Raw genomic sequence first — 19,498 nt, 5'->3', positions numbered from 1 at the left:
GCCTTGCCTACAGTATTTCTTAAGTCGAGTGGATTTACAAACTACCACCCACCTTGCATTTCACTTCACACAATTCTAGGAATTAATCCACTGGGTATCAATTTACATCTCCCTGTCAGAGCTGACAACGAAAGTGAATCACGTATGTGATTCACACATGACTCATTTATTGACATAAAATAAAGTAGCGCCTACTTCTATGAAATTTTGAGAATGTAAACAATATATGAAAAGATAGTGGGCTCACAATAGTACTCACAATACAAAAAAATGCAAACTTGACTTCGAAACTTTCAAAGGAAGGAAACAGAATGTGAGTTTCGACAATCGATCCTAGTGGTTTCCTTTATACCATGCAGTCTTATGTCTGTGCATTTCCTCTATCGATAGAAATCAACTCACGAGATCATACAAGCCAAAGAGTAAAGGTGGGCCTTCATATGAGACCACTGTGTTTAAGTCCGATCTAAGGCCCTTTCTCCGCGCTGGTTTTAAGTCCAGATCTTGTCTCTTGGACCTCAGAGCACACTGGGGTGGTTAATTTGAATGAGGTCTGTTCAAAGCTTTAAAAACAAACAATAAAACCTAAAAATCTACTCTGGAATGAACAGTAAGCCAGTGCAAAGATGCAAGAATTGGAGTTAGGTGCACATTTTTTATAGGGCGTTTTGATAAAAGATTAAAATTGATTCATTTTGGCTAAAAGACGGGGGGCCCAGGTCCAAAGAGGAGCTAGTGCTGACGTCTGGGCCCAAACACTGCCACCTCAGTTTTTTTCTCATTAAGATTCAAAACATTTTGAGCCAACCAAACCTTGACGTCATTGAGGCACTCAAGTAGGAGTGTAAGGGGACTTGTGTGGTTCTTTTTAGGTTAGATGTCAATGGTGCAGACTCAGCAGTGTTCTGGGACTAATTTGCACATGCATGTTTCTGAAGGGTGAAGATAAATGTCATGATTCCATGTAAATACACGTTTAAAACCACACTTCATTGACATTCATACTAACAAATATTATCTATTAACCACATCAGCAAGTCAAATCCTGCAAACTGGTATCGTCTCAAAAAAATCCATATTGGACAGCCCCTAGTTTTAGTCAAAGGTCTACAGTCAATCATTTATCAGTACAGTGGTCCCTCGTTTATCACGGGGTTACGTTCTAAAAATAACCTGCGATAGGTGAAATCTGCAAAGTAGTCAACTTTATATTTTACAATGATTATATCTGTCTTAAGTCTGTAAAATCCCTCACCACACACTTTTTACACTTTTCTCACACAGGACAGTTACAGCCCTTTCTGCATCCTTCTTAAAACTTTCCTCCTTCTTTATGTAACAAACCGAAGTCCTGCACAAGTCCATTTTAGGAGACTTGCACCTGCGCAGTACAGCAACGCACCCGCCCGTTAACCCGAGATTATATCAAACTTTTGCGCTGCCTACGCCACGAACTGAACCAAGACTAAACCAGGATTAAGCACTGATTCCAGGACTGAAGAGGAGGACTAATCCAGGACTGAACTAGGACTAAACCAGGACTAAACCAGAACTGAAAGAGGACTCACTGTCAGGACAAGCTCGGAGGTGACCGCAGGAAAAAGGATTGACTGAGAGCTCCGCACCTCACAGAGGTAAACGCGACAATTGCCCGATAGCGCTTTGTGGACACCCTGCTCCGGGTTCTCTCTCTTAAGTCCAACACTAGTCCTGGTTTAGACCTGGTTTCATCCTGACCCACCCGTGTGTAATTACTACCCGCCCGTAATATGCAATACGCATTCATACGCTGTAAAAAAAAAAAAAGCATGCAAAATTGCACTACAAAAATCTGCGAAACAGCGAGACCGCGAAAAGCGAGGGACGACTGTAGAAATTTTTTAAAGGACGTTTTGATAAAATATTAACTTGACTTCATTCTGGCTAAAAAACGAAGATGATAAAAACTGGATTGATTCCATGTAAATACACGTTTAAAACCACACTTCACTGACATTCATACTAACAAATATTATCTATTAACCACATCAGCAAGTCAAATCCTGCAAATTGGTATCGTCTCAAAAAATCCATATTGGACAGCCCCTAGTTTTAGTCAAAGGTCTACAGTCAATCGTTTATCAGTACAGTGGTCCCTCGTTTATCACGGGGTTACGTTCTAAAAATAGCCTGCGATAGGTGAAATCCGCGAAGTAGTCAACTTTATATTTTACAATGATTATATCTGTCTTAAATCTGTAAAATCCCTCACCACACACTTTTTACACTTTTCTCACACAGGACAGTTACAGCCCTTTCTGCATCCTTCTTAAAACTTATTGCTGCTGTCGTCCTTTTGTTATTTTCCTCCTTCTTTATGTAACGAACCGAAGATTAATTTATTCCGTAATGGAGCCCTACAGTGCAGAGTCCTGCATGAGTCCATTTTTGGAGACCCACAGTACAGCAACACACCCGCCTGTTAACCCGAGATTATATCAAACTTTTGCGCTGCCTACGCCACGAACTGAACCAAGACTAAACCAGGACTAAGGATGATTGCAGGACTGAAGAGGAGGACTAATCCAGGACTGAACTAGGACTAAAACAGGAGTAAACGAGGACTAAACAGGACTAAACCAGAACTGAAACAGGACTCACTGTCAGGACAAGCTCGGAGGTGACCGCAGGAAAAAGGATTGACTGAGAGCTCCGCACCTCACAGAGGTAAACGCGACAATTGCCCGATAGCGCTTTGTGGACACCCTGCTCCGGGTTCTCTCTCTTAAGTCTAACATTAGTCCTGGTTTAGACCTGGTTTTGTCCTGACCCACCCGTGTGTAATTACTACCCGCCTGTAATATGCAATATGTGTTCATACACTGTAAAAAAAAAAAAAAAAAAAAACATGCAAAATTGCACTACAAAAATCTGCGAAACAGTGAGACCGCGAAAAGCGAGGGACGAGAAATTTTTTATAGAAATTTTTTAAAGGACGTTTTGATAAAATATTAACTTGACTTCATTTTGGCTTAAAAACGAAGATGATAAAAACCGGATTGACCTGTTTGTCAACTTTAAAATCTGAGTCCATGATGATGCCAAGGTTGGTGGCTGTGGGTTTCGTGTATTCATTCCGGGGGTCCAGGTCCAAAGAGGAGCTAGTGCTGACCTCTGGGCCCAAACACTGCCACCTTAGTTTTTTTTCTCATTAAGATTCAAAACATTTCGAGCCAACCAAACCTTGACGTCATTGAGGCACTCAAGTAGGGTGTAAGGGGACTTGTGTGGTTCTTTTTAGGTTAGATGTCAATGGTGCAGACTCAGCAGTGTTCTGGGACTAATTTGCACATGCATGTTTCTGAAGGGTGAAGATAAATGTCATGATTCCATGTAAATACACGTTTAAAACCACACTTCATTGACATTCATATTAACAAATATTATCTATTAACCACATCAGCAAGTCAAATCCTGCAAACTGGTATCGTCTCAAAAAATCCATATTGGACAGCCCCTAGTTTTAGTCAAAGGTCTACAGTCAATCGTTTATCAGTACAGTGGTCCCTCGTTTATCGCGGGGTTACGTTCTAAAAATAACCTGCGATAAGTGAAATCCGCGAAGTAGTCAACTTTATATTCTACAATGATTACCCGAGATTATATCAAACTTTTGCGCTGCCTACGCCACGAACTGAACCAAGACTAAACCAGGACTAAGGATGATTGCAGGACTGAAGAGGAGGACTAATCCAGGCCTGAACTAGGAGTAAAACAGGAGTAAACGAGGACTAAATAGGACTAAACCAGAACTGAAACAGGACTCACTGTCAGGACAAGCTCGGAGGTGACCGCAGGAAAAAGGATTGACTGAGAGCTCCGCACCTCACAGAGGTAAACGCGACAATTGCCCGATAGCGCTTTGTGGACACCCTGCTCCGGGTTCTCTCTCTTAAGTCCAACATTAGTCCTGGTTTAGACCTGGTTTCGTCCTGACCCACCATGTGTAATTACTACCCGCCCGTAATATGCAATACGCATTCATACACTCAGAAAAAAAGCATGCAAAATTGCACTACAAAAATCTGCGAAACAGTGAGACCATAAAAGCGAGGGACGACTGTACACATTTTTAAAGGACCTTTTGATAAAATATTAACTTGGCTTCATTTTGGCTAAAAGATGAAGATGATAAAAACTGGACTGACCTGTTTGTCAACTTTAAAATTCATGTCCATGATGACGCCAAGGTTGGTGGCTGTGGGTTTCGTGTATTCATTCTGGGGGCCCAGGTCCAAAGAGGAGCTAGTGCTGACCTCTGGGCCCAAACACTGCCACCTCAGTTTTTTCTCATTAAGATTCAAGACATTTTGAGCCAACCAAACCTTGACGTCATTGAGGCACTCAAGTAGGAGTGTAAGGGGACTTGTGTGGTTCTTTTGAAGGTTAGATGTGAATCGAGGAGATTCAGCAGTGCTCTGAGACTAATTTGCACATGCACATTTCTGCCGGTGGAAAATAAACTTTACCATTCCATGAAAATAAAAATTTTAACCACACTTCATGGACATAGATAGTTAGATACATACTTAATATCACTATTGACAAATATTATTTATTAACAGTGTTGGGAGTAACGTGTTATAAAAGTAAGGAATTACTGTTATGTGTTGCTTTTTGCTGTAACGCAGTAATGTGGCATTACAGGGAAAAAAGTGGTAATATTTTACTCAGTACAAATGTCAGTAACGCGCGTCACAATGCATTTTTAACCTGGATTGAAGTGGTGGGTTTTTCGTTTTTCTTCACACAAATTCACTAAAATCACTGTGATATCAGCAGAGGTGAAACGTCGCAGAACTTCGCGCTCCACGGAGCTAAACACAGCTGACGCCCGATTGCGCTCGGGGGTTCTCTCAGGGGCGCTCCTAGATTCCAAGTTCTAGTCCAAGATTAGTCCTGGTTTGGTCCTGGTTTAGTCTTGGTTTAGACATGGTTTAGTCCTGGTTCACTTCTGGTTTAGTTCTGGTTTAGTCCTGGCTTAGTCCTGGTTCAGTCCATATACGGCGCAGAAGTTCAGCATCTTTGCAGTTATTTTGATGAGAGTAACTTAAAAGTGCTGTAATAGTAATGTAATGTCTTACATTTTAAATACAGTAATATTGTAATGTAACGAATTACTCTGAAATGACAGTGATAAGTCATAAATAACACATTACAGTTTTAAAGTAACTTGCCCAACAGTGTTTATTAACCACATCAGCAAGTCAAATCCTGCAAACTGGTATCAAAAAACCTATATTGTAAAGCCCCTAGTTTTAGTCAAAGGTCTACAGTCAATCATTTATCAGTAAAATAATGTGGTTTTAAGTTTAGACTTCTGAGAAAGTCTAGTCTAGCTATTGCTTTTTTAATAGAAATGAATAAAATCTGCATTGTTTATGTTCATAAAATCAATACTGAAAGCTGCTTAGCCTTAGTAATAAAGCACATTCCTAAAACCACTGTAAAACTTTACAGATATATAAACAATATACCTATAGACAATAAATGGCCCCCTCTGCACTGATCAGGCTAATCCTACAGCTAGGTACTCCTGTCCTTTCCCGTGTATTTGAGTTCAGTGAGGTGCAGTTGTTTTGCGCTTCCCATTCCTATGCAAACTTGTTTATTGACAGAAGTGAAAGTCAGTGAGGTTAAATACATTTGCTTGTGTATGAACTTCTCCCATTCTTAGATATGATTTTTCTGTGTATCTCGGATCAAGTTATTCAAAAATTAAATCCAAATCATTTCAGCGCTGATCCTCCGCACACATATTTAATCATGTATTTAGCATCTTTCCAGGTTTGAAGACTTTAGAAGGCCGTTTCAAAATCAAGTACAGAGAAACACTGAGGTTAACCGATGAAATATTCAATGTGTCTGGTGGCATTTACCAATATTTTCTGGTATTATCTAACAGTAAATAAAAAGTAAACCCAGTTAAATGAATAAGAAGGGAGGGGATGTTTTGACCATTCATTCATGGGCAGTCTTATTTGTTGACACGAGTGAAAGGCAGTGGGGGTTCGTTATTTATTTTTGTCCATAAACTTTTTTTTTTTCATACGTAAAGTAATTATTTTATTCAACTGGGGCTAAATTCACTATGGAATACTTCAATGCTTATAAAGGCACACCCTAAATTGTGTATATAAAATAATTTAAAATTAGAAGGCTATCGGATCAGGACCCCTCAAAAAACTCAATCAGAACATTCCCATTATGCTGTAGTTTAATTTCAGCCATGCATTGGTTAATATCGGGTATCGGCAGATCTAAAGCTACAGATTAGGATGCCATGAACGCTTAAGGTAAGTGAGGAATAAATGTGGACGACTGCAAACCATTTAAAATTAACTAGTTCTGTTTTTTGTTTTTTTTACATTTTAAGGCAGTAAAAATTAAGTACAGAGAAACACTGAGGTTAACTGATAAAATACTGAATGTGGTTGGTGGCATTTACCGATATTTTCTGTTATTACCAAAAGTAAATATTACAAAACTTTGCAAACTCAGTTGAACTTAAATGAATAAGAAGGGAGGGGGTGTTGTTCCTTGAGGCACACCTGTTTTGACCACTTACTTCTGGGCAGAATTATTTATTGCTACAAGTGAAAGGGCAATTAGTTTCAATATCTGTTTTTGTACATGAACTTTTCATAATATGTAATGTGTTATCAATGGAAAGATCTTTTTTTATTTTATTTTTTATTTAACTGTGGAGGAGTTTAATATATTATAACAAATTCACAATTTGTTATAATATTGTAAATATATTTTTAAGTAGGCCTTTTTACATCTGGTATTTTATTTATTCAACTGGGGCTAAATTGTCTATGGAATACTTCAGCGCTTATAAAGACACACCTTAAATTGTGCACAAATACAGTCATTTAAAATAAGATCGGTAGGCGATCAGATCAGGACCCTCCAAAAAACTGGATCAGGACATCCTTACTATGCTGTAGTTTAATTTCATCCAGGTATTGGTAAATATCGGATATCAGCAGATCTAAAGCTACAGTATCTGTATCGATACTGAAAAAAATCGATTGGTGCATCCCAAACCGACACGTGCACTAAACTCCGCCCATTGCCCGTGATGCGTCACTAATCCTCCACACGCATATTTAATCATGTATTTAGCTTCACTTCAAGACTTCAGCAGGCAATTTCTCACTGAATCTTTTTGGATAGTTTTAAAACTCAGACAGAGCTCAGGAAGTGTACGGTTGGCATACTAGCTGTTGTTAGCAAAACTCAGCCATGTTCTTTGAAAGTTGTGAAAAGCACTTAATTCCAGTGAATAATTAAGATGCCATGAACACTTAAGGTAAGTGAGGAATAAATGTGGACCGCTACAAACCATTTAAAAATGAACTACTTCTGTTTTTTGTTGTTGTTTTTTTTACATTTTAAGCCAGTAAAAATCAAGTACAGAGAATCACTGAGGTTAACCGATGAAATATGTATGTGTTTGGTGGCATTTACCGATATTTTCTGTTATTACCAAAAATAAATGTTACAAAACTTTGCAAACTCGGTTGAACTTAAATGAATAAGAAGGGAGGGGGTGTTGTTCCTTGAGGTGCACCTGTTTTGACCACTCATTCCAGGTCAGATTTATTTGTTGACTCAAGTGAAAGGCAATTGGGTTCGATATCTGTTTTTGCGCATAAACTGCCCTCGTTCATAACACAGTAATGCACCAATCAAATCTCTTTTTCATAATGAATTACTGACATATAAAGCCCATGTTTTTTGTGCACTATGCTATTAAATTGTTCAATTCTAAGGGTACAGTTTTATGAAAGTTTACCCTGTAATTTGTACTTTATTTTGAGTTCCACTGGTGGACGGCAATGGATTGACACACTTTGTGTTTGTTTGTGTTTGGGTGTGCTCTGAGATGCTGCTAATGAATTGCCTTATGGGATCAATAAAGTTTGTTGAATTCCAATCAGGTAACAGACCCTAAAGTAAAAAAATTAAACAAACAAATAAAAAAAAACAGTAGTAGCAGTAGTAGTAGTGGTAGTAGCGGTAGTAGCAGTAGTAGTAGCAGTAGGAGGAGGAGTAATTTAATCAGGTGAAAGAAAGACCTTCTAGAAAAACAATTACACAGTTCCCCTTTACTCAAACAAAACGAGTCTTTGCGTTTGAAGCCTGTTGTGGTTTGTCCTTGTTTGAATGGTGACTCAGCTGATTTAAATGCAAGGGTAGAAAACGCGTTCATTTGGATACGAGTCTCCCGCTCTCTTTGTTTATTATGGTTCAATTAGCTGATTTGCGTACAGTGGAAAGGCCACATTAGCAGATACCGCAGATGGAAGTATGCATACAGTGGACTATGTGGGAGGCGGGAGTTCTGATGTAAATGAAACTAACCTATGAATCTGCGTTGGTGCATTGCTCACCTTGTCACTATGGTAGGCTTTAATGTCCCCGTAAGGAAATTTCTGCACTGAAATTACGATTAAAAGGGAAATGAAAGTGAATCAGGGAGGGAGACATCCAAATGTCTAGTAATATAGTTTCAGCTGAATTTTGAATTGAAGAATGCAATACTAATGGAAGAGGATGTGGTAGAAGGTTAATGGAAAGGTGCAATATGCTTTGTAAAATTTAAATAAATAAATATAAATAAAGAAAAGAAAAGAAAAAAAACTTTGACTTTTTGACAATTTTGACTCAGCGTGTTGTATAAATATTACTATAATATTAAAAATACATACATAAAAATTAATTCAGAAAAAAATTACATAAAGAATATAAAAATAATTATATAAAAAATTTTCCTGCATGTAGTGCTATAGGCTTTATTTCTTTAATATCTAATAATTGAAAAACCTTTTGTACATAATAGTACTGTAGCTTTATATTTTACAGTGTTGTGTTAAATTTAAGTCTATTTTAATGATTGTTTATCTTGATTTGTTCCTATTCTCTTGCATTTGAACTGTATGTTGCAACACTGGAATTTTCCCATTGTAGTACAAATAAAGGTTCTCTCATCTTTATCCTAAATGCAAAGGGCTGTTTTTGTTATATAACATAGAAAGGCTTTATGTAATAAAAAAAATAAACATACAAAAGACAAGTGTTTAGTCAGTGCACTTTAACATCTAATAATCTGAAAAATATCTGAAATTCTTGTCAGGAGTCCAAACCCTGCTTCAAACCACACATTTACATTGACTCACCACTAAAAACATTGACTCATGGGGTAAACATGCGTACGACCCAAGGCCTCTCGTGATTCATGGTTTTGTAAATATTGCGTGGTTTGGTGGGCACGAGCTCTTGCCTCAGTCCAAGGTAAATATTGTTATCTTAGTTTTATGTTAACTAGAGGTGTGTTGGGGGAAAAATTGAAAAGAAAAGCGCAAAAGTACAGGAAATAGCGCTGAGGTCTAAAATGGAAAACCTTTATCTGTGTCAATAATAAGGAAAATGACATCCAAAAGCAGGGGAAATTTAAGAGCTTTAAAGGTGCACTGTGTAACTTTTCGATTAGGGGTCAGTCACCTTTTTGAATCCGTGTATCTTTCGTTAATTCATTTTTTCAATATAAAACCCAAAAGAATACAACGAAAAAACAACGGTTTTCTTCATTATTTGTCTCCAAAACCAAAATGAAAAAACGTATAACGATCAGTTTTTTCAGTTTCCTATTTTGTGTTTAAATGAAAAATGGAAAAAGATAACGGCCGTTTGACTTAAACTGCGATGCTGGACTTTTGCGCCACATACGGACTGAACCAGGACTAAACCAGGACTAAACCAGGTCCGGGACCAGATCGGAACCAGATTGGGACTGAGTCCAGGACCAAGACCAGGACTGAAAATGGTTTAGTCCTATTTGAGTCCTGGTTTAGTCCTGTTTCATTCCTGATTCAGTCAGTTTTGCGGTGCAAAAGTCCGGCATCACAGTTTAAGTCACGGAAACGGAAAACGTTATCCGTTTTTTCATTACCGTATTTTCCGCACTATAGGTGCTCTGGATTATAAAACGCGCTGTCATTGACTGGTCTATTTTCAAACTTTTTACACAAATAAACCACACCGGACATTAAACAAAACACAACAGTTGGATGGGTCAGTGGGAATTTGTTTGTCGCGTTCACGGTGACTCTGGGCTTTGTTCAGTTGTGGCGTGTAGGGAGGGTGCTGTCTGGGACCGCTGGATTGTTGCCGTGTTCGCAGTGACTCAGTTGGTCAGTTGTGGCTAGAAATGGCACATTGCACTCGCTTTTTTGTCGCTTTGTTGTTTTTCACTGTTGTTTTTCGCTGCGCGGTCGCTGTCTGCTCCGTGCGTGTTTGCGTGCGCTGTGGGTGGTGCGACTTTGTAGTTTACTGAAGTCGTGCTGGGACACCCAAGTGGATTCGTGTATAGGGCGCTCTGGATTATGGGGAGTTGTTTTTTGATGGGGTTGGAGGCTTAAGAGTGCGCCCTATTGTGCTGAAAATACGATATTCATTTAAACACAAAATCGAAAACTGAAAAAAACTAATCATTTTCTGTTTTTTTCATTTTGGCTTTGGAGACAAATAATAAAGAAAACAGTTTTTTGTTTTTTTTTTATATTGAAAAAAAGAATGAACGAATGATACACAGATTTTTTTTTGTTTCTATGGATATGTCATGGATATGTGCTGTGTCTAGAATGTTCCACAAAATGACTTTAAACAGATCTACCTTACATTTATTCAATTACAGATGGTTTTATTGATTTTGTCACTAAGGAAAAGACCTGATGACAAAAAAAAGCTAAAAAGAAAAACTAAATACCCCCCGCTAAATCCAAATATTTCACAGATGATTTACCTCTGCACTTTGTCGCTGCATCTTGTGAACTGAGCAGGACGCCTGCTCTTCTTCTCCTGATCCTTCGCGTTCCGACTCTCGCTCCCGTTTCCCTGTGACGCCCCCTCTGGTGTGGAGGTGCAGTCCTGTACAAAAATAGTCATGCAAAAAATTTTACAAAAGATCTGATTTTAAACAAGACTCATTTGCTTAAGAGAGAGAATATGTGATTCACTGAAAATGTATTGAAATTTGAATAATGGGTGCATTAAAGGTGCATTCCATTATCTACTTGTCTCCATGGTGATGTTATTGCTTTGTCTGGAATGTTACATGGTATGACTTTAAACACATCTATATAACATGTATTCACTACAGGCGTTTTTATTGCTCAGAAATACAATAACTCCTTTCGTGAATGGGGTGACTCTCCACAGATCTGACTTGTAATGTTGCGTAGTGCGGTAACCTGCTTGTCTCCCTTGTGACAGGTTTAATCTATACTGTGGAACATTCTTGACAATGCTGTAACACTTTCAAGGAGACAAGCAGGTGGCAAAACCTCCTCTAGAACTGCAATCGAGGCTATATCCATATCCACGAAACAAATATTGTTTTAAAAAGATTTCGATAAATATGGCACAAAGGCTGCAAGATGATTCACAATTGTAATTTCATTTCAATTTAGATTAGACACAATTATTCAGTCAAAAAGCAGCAGTTATTTTTAAGTATAATAATTTCCTAAACAACCTTGAGTTGTCATGAAGTAATACATGAAGTGCTCCACTGTGTTTTTAAACTTCACTAGAATCACTTGGATTATTTCAGACCTGAAAATTCCAGGAAACATGATAACATGACTAAAAGCTCACAAGAGACAATTTTGTGTGATACAGGAGCTTTAAACAGGTCACTGAAAACACTGGAAACTGCTGGAATACAAGGTCATTAAATGTGAGCTAATTATATTTATATATCCAGAAATGTAAAATGTAAACAAAAACCTCACCATGGTTATGACTGTGCACCTGTGGGCGATTGTGTAATCTAGAGATCAACATTCCTTCATGTGAATGAAAGTGTGATCCATTCAGAGAGAGAGACAGACACAGAGAGAGAGACAGAGACAGAGACAATTTTGTGTGATATAGGACCTTTAAACAGATGTGATTGAATGCGTCATAGTGAACAGACTCCAGAGCCGTCATGATAATAAATTTTGAAGCTCGGTACATTGCTACAAAGACATACTGCGATAAACTATAATACTGAAACCACTTTATCCTGCTCTGTTGTTATAGTGTCAGTGGCATAATCTCAGTGAACCATTTGTAAATAAACAGTGTCAGTCAGAAAACCTGATCTGCAACAATAAAACATCTCTCTCTCTCTCTCTGTGTCTCTCCATCTCTGTCCCCCTCTGTCTCTCTCGCTCCGTCTCTGTCTCTCTCTCTCTGTCCCCCTCTGTTTGTCTCCCTCCGTCTCTCTCTCTCCCTGTCTCTCTCTCTCTACCTCTCTCTCTGTCTCTTTCTCTCTCTCTGTTTCTGTCTCTCTCTCTTTAAATCTTACTGTCTGACGGTTGCACGGTTGTGTTCTCATCACGGTGGTGGACACTGACCTGGATGTTGAGGCACAGCGAACTCGTGGTAAACTCGGCTGCTGGTGATGTTCTGGCTGGTGTCTGGCACTGAGTGGTATCCTGCATCACAAACAACACCAAAGTCAAGTCAATATGATCAATATGGGGGGGGTTGTGATTCTTTTCCGAAGAGGACTGAACAATGGAGGCGACTGGAGGCAAAAAGAAGCAGACATAAAACCTTTTCACTGATTAATTGATTCACAGATCTAAATGCTATTGGCTTTACGACTCAACAAAGAATCAAATCAACTATTTTATTAATGTTTTTTTCTCTCAGGATGAATAAAGTATCTCTCTCTCTAACCCAAGAAATTTTAAATTGTTGCTGAAATTGTAAATTGTTTATTTTTTAAGATGAAATGAAAAATGATTGTTTCCCAGCCTTGTACTTCAGCTTCACAAAAGTATAACTTATGATGAAAAGTTATACTGAAGCTAATCCCTTCTAGCCTGATTCATCAGCCGGTTTCGCTTTGTGGAAATCATCTGACCTCGCAGCATTAAGATTCGTTCACTCAACGGTAGGCAGGTACTTTTTTTATTTAACCAATCGCTGCAATTTGGTCGTGATGTATGTAATGCGCCAAATCCCGTAGTAAGAAGGACAATGTCTTTCACCTTGATACAATTCACCAAACATTCTCTTTGTTTCGGCTTTAAATCCTCGATCTTGGGAATCGTTGTCAACACAGAATGTCTGTCTTCGTTTACATCCATCTCGACGCTTTGTTTACTGCTGTGCTGTACCACAAAAGGGACACAGACAGACGCTTGAGTTTGTCGTCATGGCTTCACAGCTCTTCGCTGATCATAACATAATGTTACATCTGTTTTTACCCCTATCTGTAATAATCCTGAGTTTTTACCTGGAATAATTGACAGTAGATTTCAGATTTGGGCACAGAAAGGCCTATCCAAATTGCACAATTTCTTAGAGGGGCGTAACCTAATGTCATTTAACCAATTGACTGAGAGATATGATATTTCAAGGAAAGACTTTTACCAATATCTACAGGTGAGGGATTTTTGTTAGGAAAGATACTGCACATCCAGTCTTTGGAGAAATATCGGACATGGAAAGACAGATCTTCCTTACAAAGTCAACTGCTTCCATTAAAATATTTTACAATATCCTTAAGGGGTATTCTACTGTAGACTCTCACCTGAAAGGGCTCTGGGAGAGCGAACTTGGTTGTACGATTACTGATGACAAGTGGGAAAATGTCTGGAACAATGCAAAAACTCAGTGTGTTTGTAATAGGGTTAAAGCAACTCAGCTTATGATTCTCCACAGAGCTCACATTTCTCCTAATCGATATATATAATTAAAAACCTAGCTCCTCGCCATTGTGTTTTGAAGTGCAAAAAATGAGATTGGTACCTTACACACTGTTTTGGTCCTGTCCAAAAGTGCAACAATTCTGGACATGATTGGACAAGAAATAGAAAAGATTCTGTCTGTAAATTTTAACCAATGATCCTCTATTTCTGTTGCTTGGTGTAGACTGACCCCGTTGTAAAAGATAAATATAATAGAAAATTGTATGGGATGCTGACTTTTTTGTGCCAGAAAAAGTCTACTAGTGAATTGGATATGTGACAAGACCCCACAAAAACTCAATGGCAGAGGACGGTTCTTGGGTTTTGTTTCTCTTGATTACCTGACGTGTCGGCTTCATCATAAGGACAATGTCTTTAAGAAGACTTGGGAACCATTTTTGATGTATTCTGGACTTGAGATCTCAGCTATCATGAATAGGGTATTTTACATTTTGAAATGGCTGTTATCTGTGTCTATATATGAATGGGCCAATGTTTGTTTGTTTGTTTTGTTTTGTTTAATTTTGCTTGTATTCCTTATATTGTTATCTTGTTGATTATTTTGTTTAAACTAAAAAGCAATAAATATATATGCAAAAAAAAAAAGTAAAGTAAATTAAAATAAACTTAAAAATAAAAACATCTTTTACTTTTGTAACCTTTTCGCCTCTTGTGTCCTCTTTAATATGTTTGATCCACCCGGGTCGTAACAGCTGGAAAGAAATTAAATTAACCGGAGGCTCTAGGTGGCACCAGCCTGGCTAAGTCCCTTCTACATTCTGTTTGAATCCAGAAGGACCTGGAACCGGACCATAGAGTCTGAAAATCCTTGGTCCTAACCTGGGACAGTCCAACCACAGACACTAATATGCATCATGTGTTTGTCAAATGCAGATGACATCTCCTCTCAAAAATTCTCATAACATTCAGGACAAAATATATAACTTCTTACAGATAAAAAGTAGTTTGATTCTTTGATTGCTGATTCTGTAAAAATCTGCACTGTTTCTCAGTTCTTTATGTCAATTTTTCCCTTTGATAGACTACTGTGCCTGTCAGTCAATACCTCTGCTGTGTATTTCATCTTAACGTTATTCAAGCTTTGTGAATGCCGGGTTTTTTTTTCTGATTCAAATTTTCACTAATAGTTCACGGCCAGGGTGTATGCGTACAGATTTGTATCACACTAAAAACACACACTAAAAAGCTACTTTTTCACTTCCTTATACTTAAAATGAACTATGACACTTTGGTGGAGGGTACTCTCCCATGGCTAGAATGTTCCCCAGATGTTCAAATTTTTAGAAATAGCAACATCTGCGTTTGGTCACCTAATCACCACGGATCTGATATTTAATTTGTGCTCGTCCCACAACGAAACTGTAGATTATTTATACATGCATGAATGAGAAACGTCAGCTCTGGGCATGTTTTGATGAGGTCACACTTGAGGAGAGTCTTTACTCAAAAGACATAATAGCCATTGTACTATTATTCCATTTTATTTGACAAATTAACATGCTGCTATTCTCATCTCTCTTCAGTCCTGCACAGGTAGACTCACCATGCTGTTGCTGCTGCTGCTGCTGCTGCTGCTGCGTGTGAGGCTGGGGCAGAGGCTGCATTCTTTGCTGTTGTGTGCTCTGCTGCTGTCCCACTGCGCTGGGCCCCGTCTGCTCCTCACTGTCAAAGTTCAACAAGATGCTCCCGCTGCCGTTCGCCGCGGCAACCGGGCTGCCCGATACCCCATGACCTAGACACATGTCAAGAAATTAAAAAAGGTTTTGCGTTTTTTTTCTAGACTTTGTTAAACCTGGGGTGCGCTGGATGATTTTTCTTTCTTCATCTAAGATTTCTGGATGTTTAAATTGTATGTCAGCGCACATGTACACTGTGTGATGTGACTCATAGCCACTCGTGTCTATAACCAAGGTTTATCTGAGTGGTTATCTGTCTGTGATAAAGTGGCCAAAATCTGTGTCTGTATCTGTGTTTGTGTTTGTAAAATAAGTAGTAATGTAAATGTAAGAGCGTAAATGAAAAGTAAATGAAAGAGAAAAAGGGTAAGGCTCTGTGTCATGACTTAACTCTTTGGTGTGGGGGAGCCTGTGTTTGCTGATTTGACTAAGACTCACGCATTTCAGAGTGCATTATCATGAGAATGAAAAAAGAAAAACTTTACACACTAATCACATTTCAGTACATAGCAGACAGATAAACGACAACATGGCAGTAAACAGCATCTTAATGTGGTGTCGTTATTCGGGATGTAAAAATATCCAAATCTCTCGGTACAATATTATCACAATCTTACAGTACGATATTTATTGTGATATTTTGAAAAAGGCTAATGTAATTGTAGATAGGACACATTTCTGCTTTTAAAATACCTTGATTATTCAATTCACATTCAATTCAAGTAAAAAACATTTCTTTGTGGTGTCTGCAGTGAAATGAATCATGGGATATGTAGTTCCCTATGTTTATAACGGTATTCCCAGGTTTGACTACCCCAAATTTAAGACTTTTTAAGACCATTTAAATGAAAATTAAGCACAACATCGCACCCAGTTGCATCCGATTCTATTAATGACCAACCAACTACTATATCTTGGGTATCTCAGGTATACTTGAGCTTCACAAAAGTATAACTTATGATGAAAAGTTATACTGAAGTCAGTCCCTTCTAGCCTAATTCATCAACCGGTTTCACTTCGTAGAAAACGTCTGACATAATTTAAGACTTTTTAAGGTCTTAATTTAGGAACATGAAATTTAAGACCTTTTTAAGACTTTTAAGCTACCCTGTATAAGCTATTGCTACTGTAAAACCATGCATTTAAGCAAAGAAACTTCGATATATTGTGACAGCCCACGATATTATTCTGAGATGTTTGACAATACGATATCATGATATTTCGGTTACGGTTACATCCCTAGTCGTTATTGTAGCACATGTTCTGTGTTTCTCTTATATTTGGCCTGTCCTGGTGTTGCCACAGTAAAATTTTAAATGGATTTATTGCGCTAAACTGTCTTTGAAAACTTCTTAACGAGTTTAAAATATGAACTTTGAGCAGAAATAATTTGATATTCCCCCCAAATCGTTCAGCCCTATTTTATTGTGATATTTTCTGTAGCGCTATATTTCAGTTGGAAATGTGTTATTATGACAGACTTATGATTTCCTACATAGTGAGCCTGTCCCTGAACGTACCGTGGCCATTGCTGCTACTGTTGTTGTTGTTGCTGTTGGCTCCGGGGGGCTGCTCTCCGGGTGAATACGCCATCATCCCTCCGTTCCCGTTCCCATTGGTGGATGGCACCGACGCCAAAAGACCTGAAATAAGAAACGCCATGTTATCAAATATATTTATCATTAGAATAAAAGGTGCATTGTGCAACTTTTCTGGTAAAGCCCTGCTACCTACTTGGCAGCCATGGCGATGTTATTGCTTATTGAGCAAAGAAGTGTGAATGTTGACTCAGTCTTGTTACTTAAGTAAGAGTTCATATAGTGGAGCAAATACTCAAGTAAAAGTATCACATGAAGTGTAAAAGTTAAAAAATATGCTTAAAAATTATTTTGTACAGATTTTGAGGTCTTATAAGGCTTCAAATGTAGTGATTTGTGCTGAATTTTGACCACCTGAATCATTGTTTGTTTGTTTTTACCCAGCAGTTTTTATTTGTATTTTTTTGTTTGCTGAAACTATGAACATATAAAAATAAATCCTCAGCCTTTTCAGCAGGTCTCAAGTTATAAAAAAAAAACAACTTTCAATATTCAGTCTTGTTTAAAAATGTAGTGGACTAGAAAGTACAGATACCTGCTCTCAAGTGAAGTACAGGCAGCTAAAATTTATACTTAAAAGTGCACTATGCAACCTTTTAGTCGGGGGTCCGTCACCTGCTTGTTTCTATAGATGTCTTTGCTCTGGCTGGAATGTTCCTCAGTATGACTTTAAACAGCTCTACTTTACATTTATTCATTTACAGGTGGTTTTATTGCTCAACAATACCTAGAAAAACATACATTCTGATTATGAGTGGGGTCGCCTCTCCACCGATCTGACCTGTAACTTGCCTTGTTTGGTCTCCAACAGAAAAGTTACACAATGCACCTTTAAGTACAGTACTTTACTACTTTTACCTTACCCTTTGCCCGTTGCTATGGTGACATCAGACCGTGACATAAAAACATTGTGTAGGTGCAAGTATGTGAGTTTCGTTACATCTGTTTGGCTAAATACATGAACTGTATTTAGCCAAAAAGAAAATATCAGAGACTTCATAGCAATTGGTGACTCAGCCTTTGCACACACACACACACACACACACAGACACGTGGCTCGATACAGGGGTAAGTACAGTAAGTGCTTCCATGGAGATGGCTTAAACAATAAAGAATATTCCTGTAATTGTTTATTGACACCAGTTTTACAGCTGAGATATCCATGGGTAAATGTTTGTTTGTCTATTCGTAATCAAAAGATATAATTAAAAAACAGTTTTTATAAATAGTGACAGAAATAAATGTCACTATAAATAAATAAATAGTGACGTACTACAGAATATAATGTTATTGCAGTACGAGCATTCTGTGCTATTTTGGGGACATTATTCTGTTTTTTTGGACACATTAATTGTAACAGATAAAAATAGGATCTTTTCCATCAAGTCAGCATGCAGGGAGTACTCAGACTACGCCCATTGTCTGTTTTTGCTTGTTCCCAATCTACATGAAGGACAATGGTCAAATTGCTATGAAATTAAGATCTGAGACACAACATTTAGGAATTTAGCATTTCTGGCAACCATTTAAAAATATTGTCCTCAGATTGATTTTCAATTTATCAGTAAAAATGGCTTTCAGTATTATTTTTTTCTGGGGGAAAAAAACGCTGAATAAGCACTATCTAAACACACTTTTTTTTTTTTAGGTGTGATTATGAATAAAACACTTTTAAATAAATACTGACAGCGTAAAGTCACTAGCATTAGCCGCTTTCTCTAGCTTGAGCTGTTAAAGCTGAGCAATTCTGTTTTCATCACTAATGTGAGATCCACGATAAATAAACCATGCATGATTAATATGCAGTTGAGCGCTCTCTAGTGGCATAATTGTGTATTACAACTACATGTAAGACACAAGGCAACACAAGGCAAAGTGATTAAAGTGGGACTTAACAATAAATCCATCCACAACCACATTTCAAACAGAGCAGCTAAACTCTGAGGACTAAGGAAGAGAGTGAGGGGGAGGACGGGGGGATATAAGGAATAAGAGGTTATGCTCCTTATGCTAAAAGGAGCGACGGTACCTGATTTATCTGTTATCAACGTTCATATCTGGATTTATGGGCAAAATAAAAAGAAATAAAATAAAAGTCTGCTTGACCTTGTATTGCTTTGTCTGTTCCATAGTATTTATTCAGCACATAAAAAGGACTATATGACAGGCTTTTATTCTGGACTCTAACAGTGCACTTCTCAGTTCAGTACTTTCAGATTGATAATAACTTACAGACTTCTTATTATTATCATTTATATTCATAGTATTAGAGTTGTTGCTAATGTGTTGGGTTTTATTTGTTTTATTTGTTTTTTTGTCTATTTTCAACAGGATCAAGTAGAGCGGATTAACAATGAACATTTTACGACCCAAATGACAAGCCTGCAGTTACAGAGAGAAGGGCATC

At 37.9% G+C, this 19,498-nt stretch overlaps 1 protein-coding gene across 2 annotated transcripts in view; it reads right to left on the bottom strand.

Moving 5' to 3' along the window:
• LOC110164204 (cryptochrome-1-like) overlaps positions 1–19,498 on the bottom strand; it is a 94,061-nt gene that overhangs the window by 9,331 nt on the left and 65,232 nt on the right. For both annotated transcript variants that reach the window (XM_055165500.1, XM_055165499.1), the window contains 4 exons: positions 17,014–17,136; positions 15,361–15,549; positions 12,453–12,533; positions 10,853–10,977 (listed from right to left, as the gene is read on the bottom strand). In XM_055165500.1, coding sequence (XP_055021475.1) covers positions 10,853–10,977; positions 12,453–12,533; positions 15,361–15,549; positions 17,014–17,136 — 518 coding nt within the window. The remainder of the gene's footprint in view (positions 1–10,852; positions 10,978–12,452; positions 12,534–15,360; positions 15,550–17,013; positions 17,137–19,498) is intronic.

Source organism: Boleophthalmus pectinirostris, unplaced genomic scaffold, assembly GCF_026225935.1.
Source record: "Boleophthalmus pectinirostris isolate CB_2022bp ecotype Guang Dong unplaced genomic scaffold, ASM2622593v1 HiC_scaffold_8, whole genome shotgun sequence".
NCBI lineage: Eukaryota > Metazoa > Chordata > Actinopteri > Gobiiformes > Gobiidae > Boleophthalmus > Boleophthalmus pectinirostris.
This window is presented reverse-complemented; position numbering and strand designations above follow the sequence as displayed.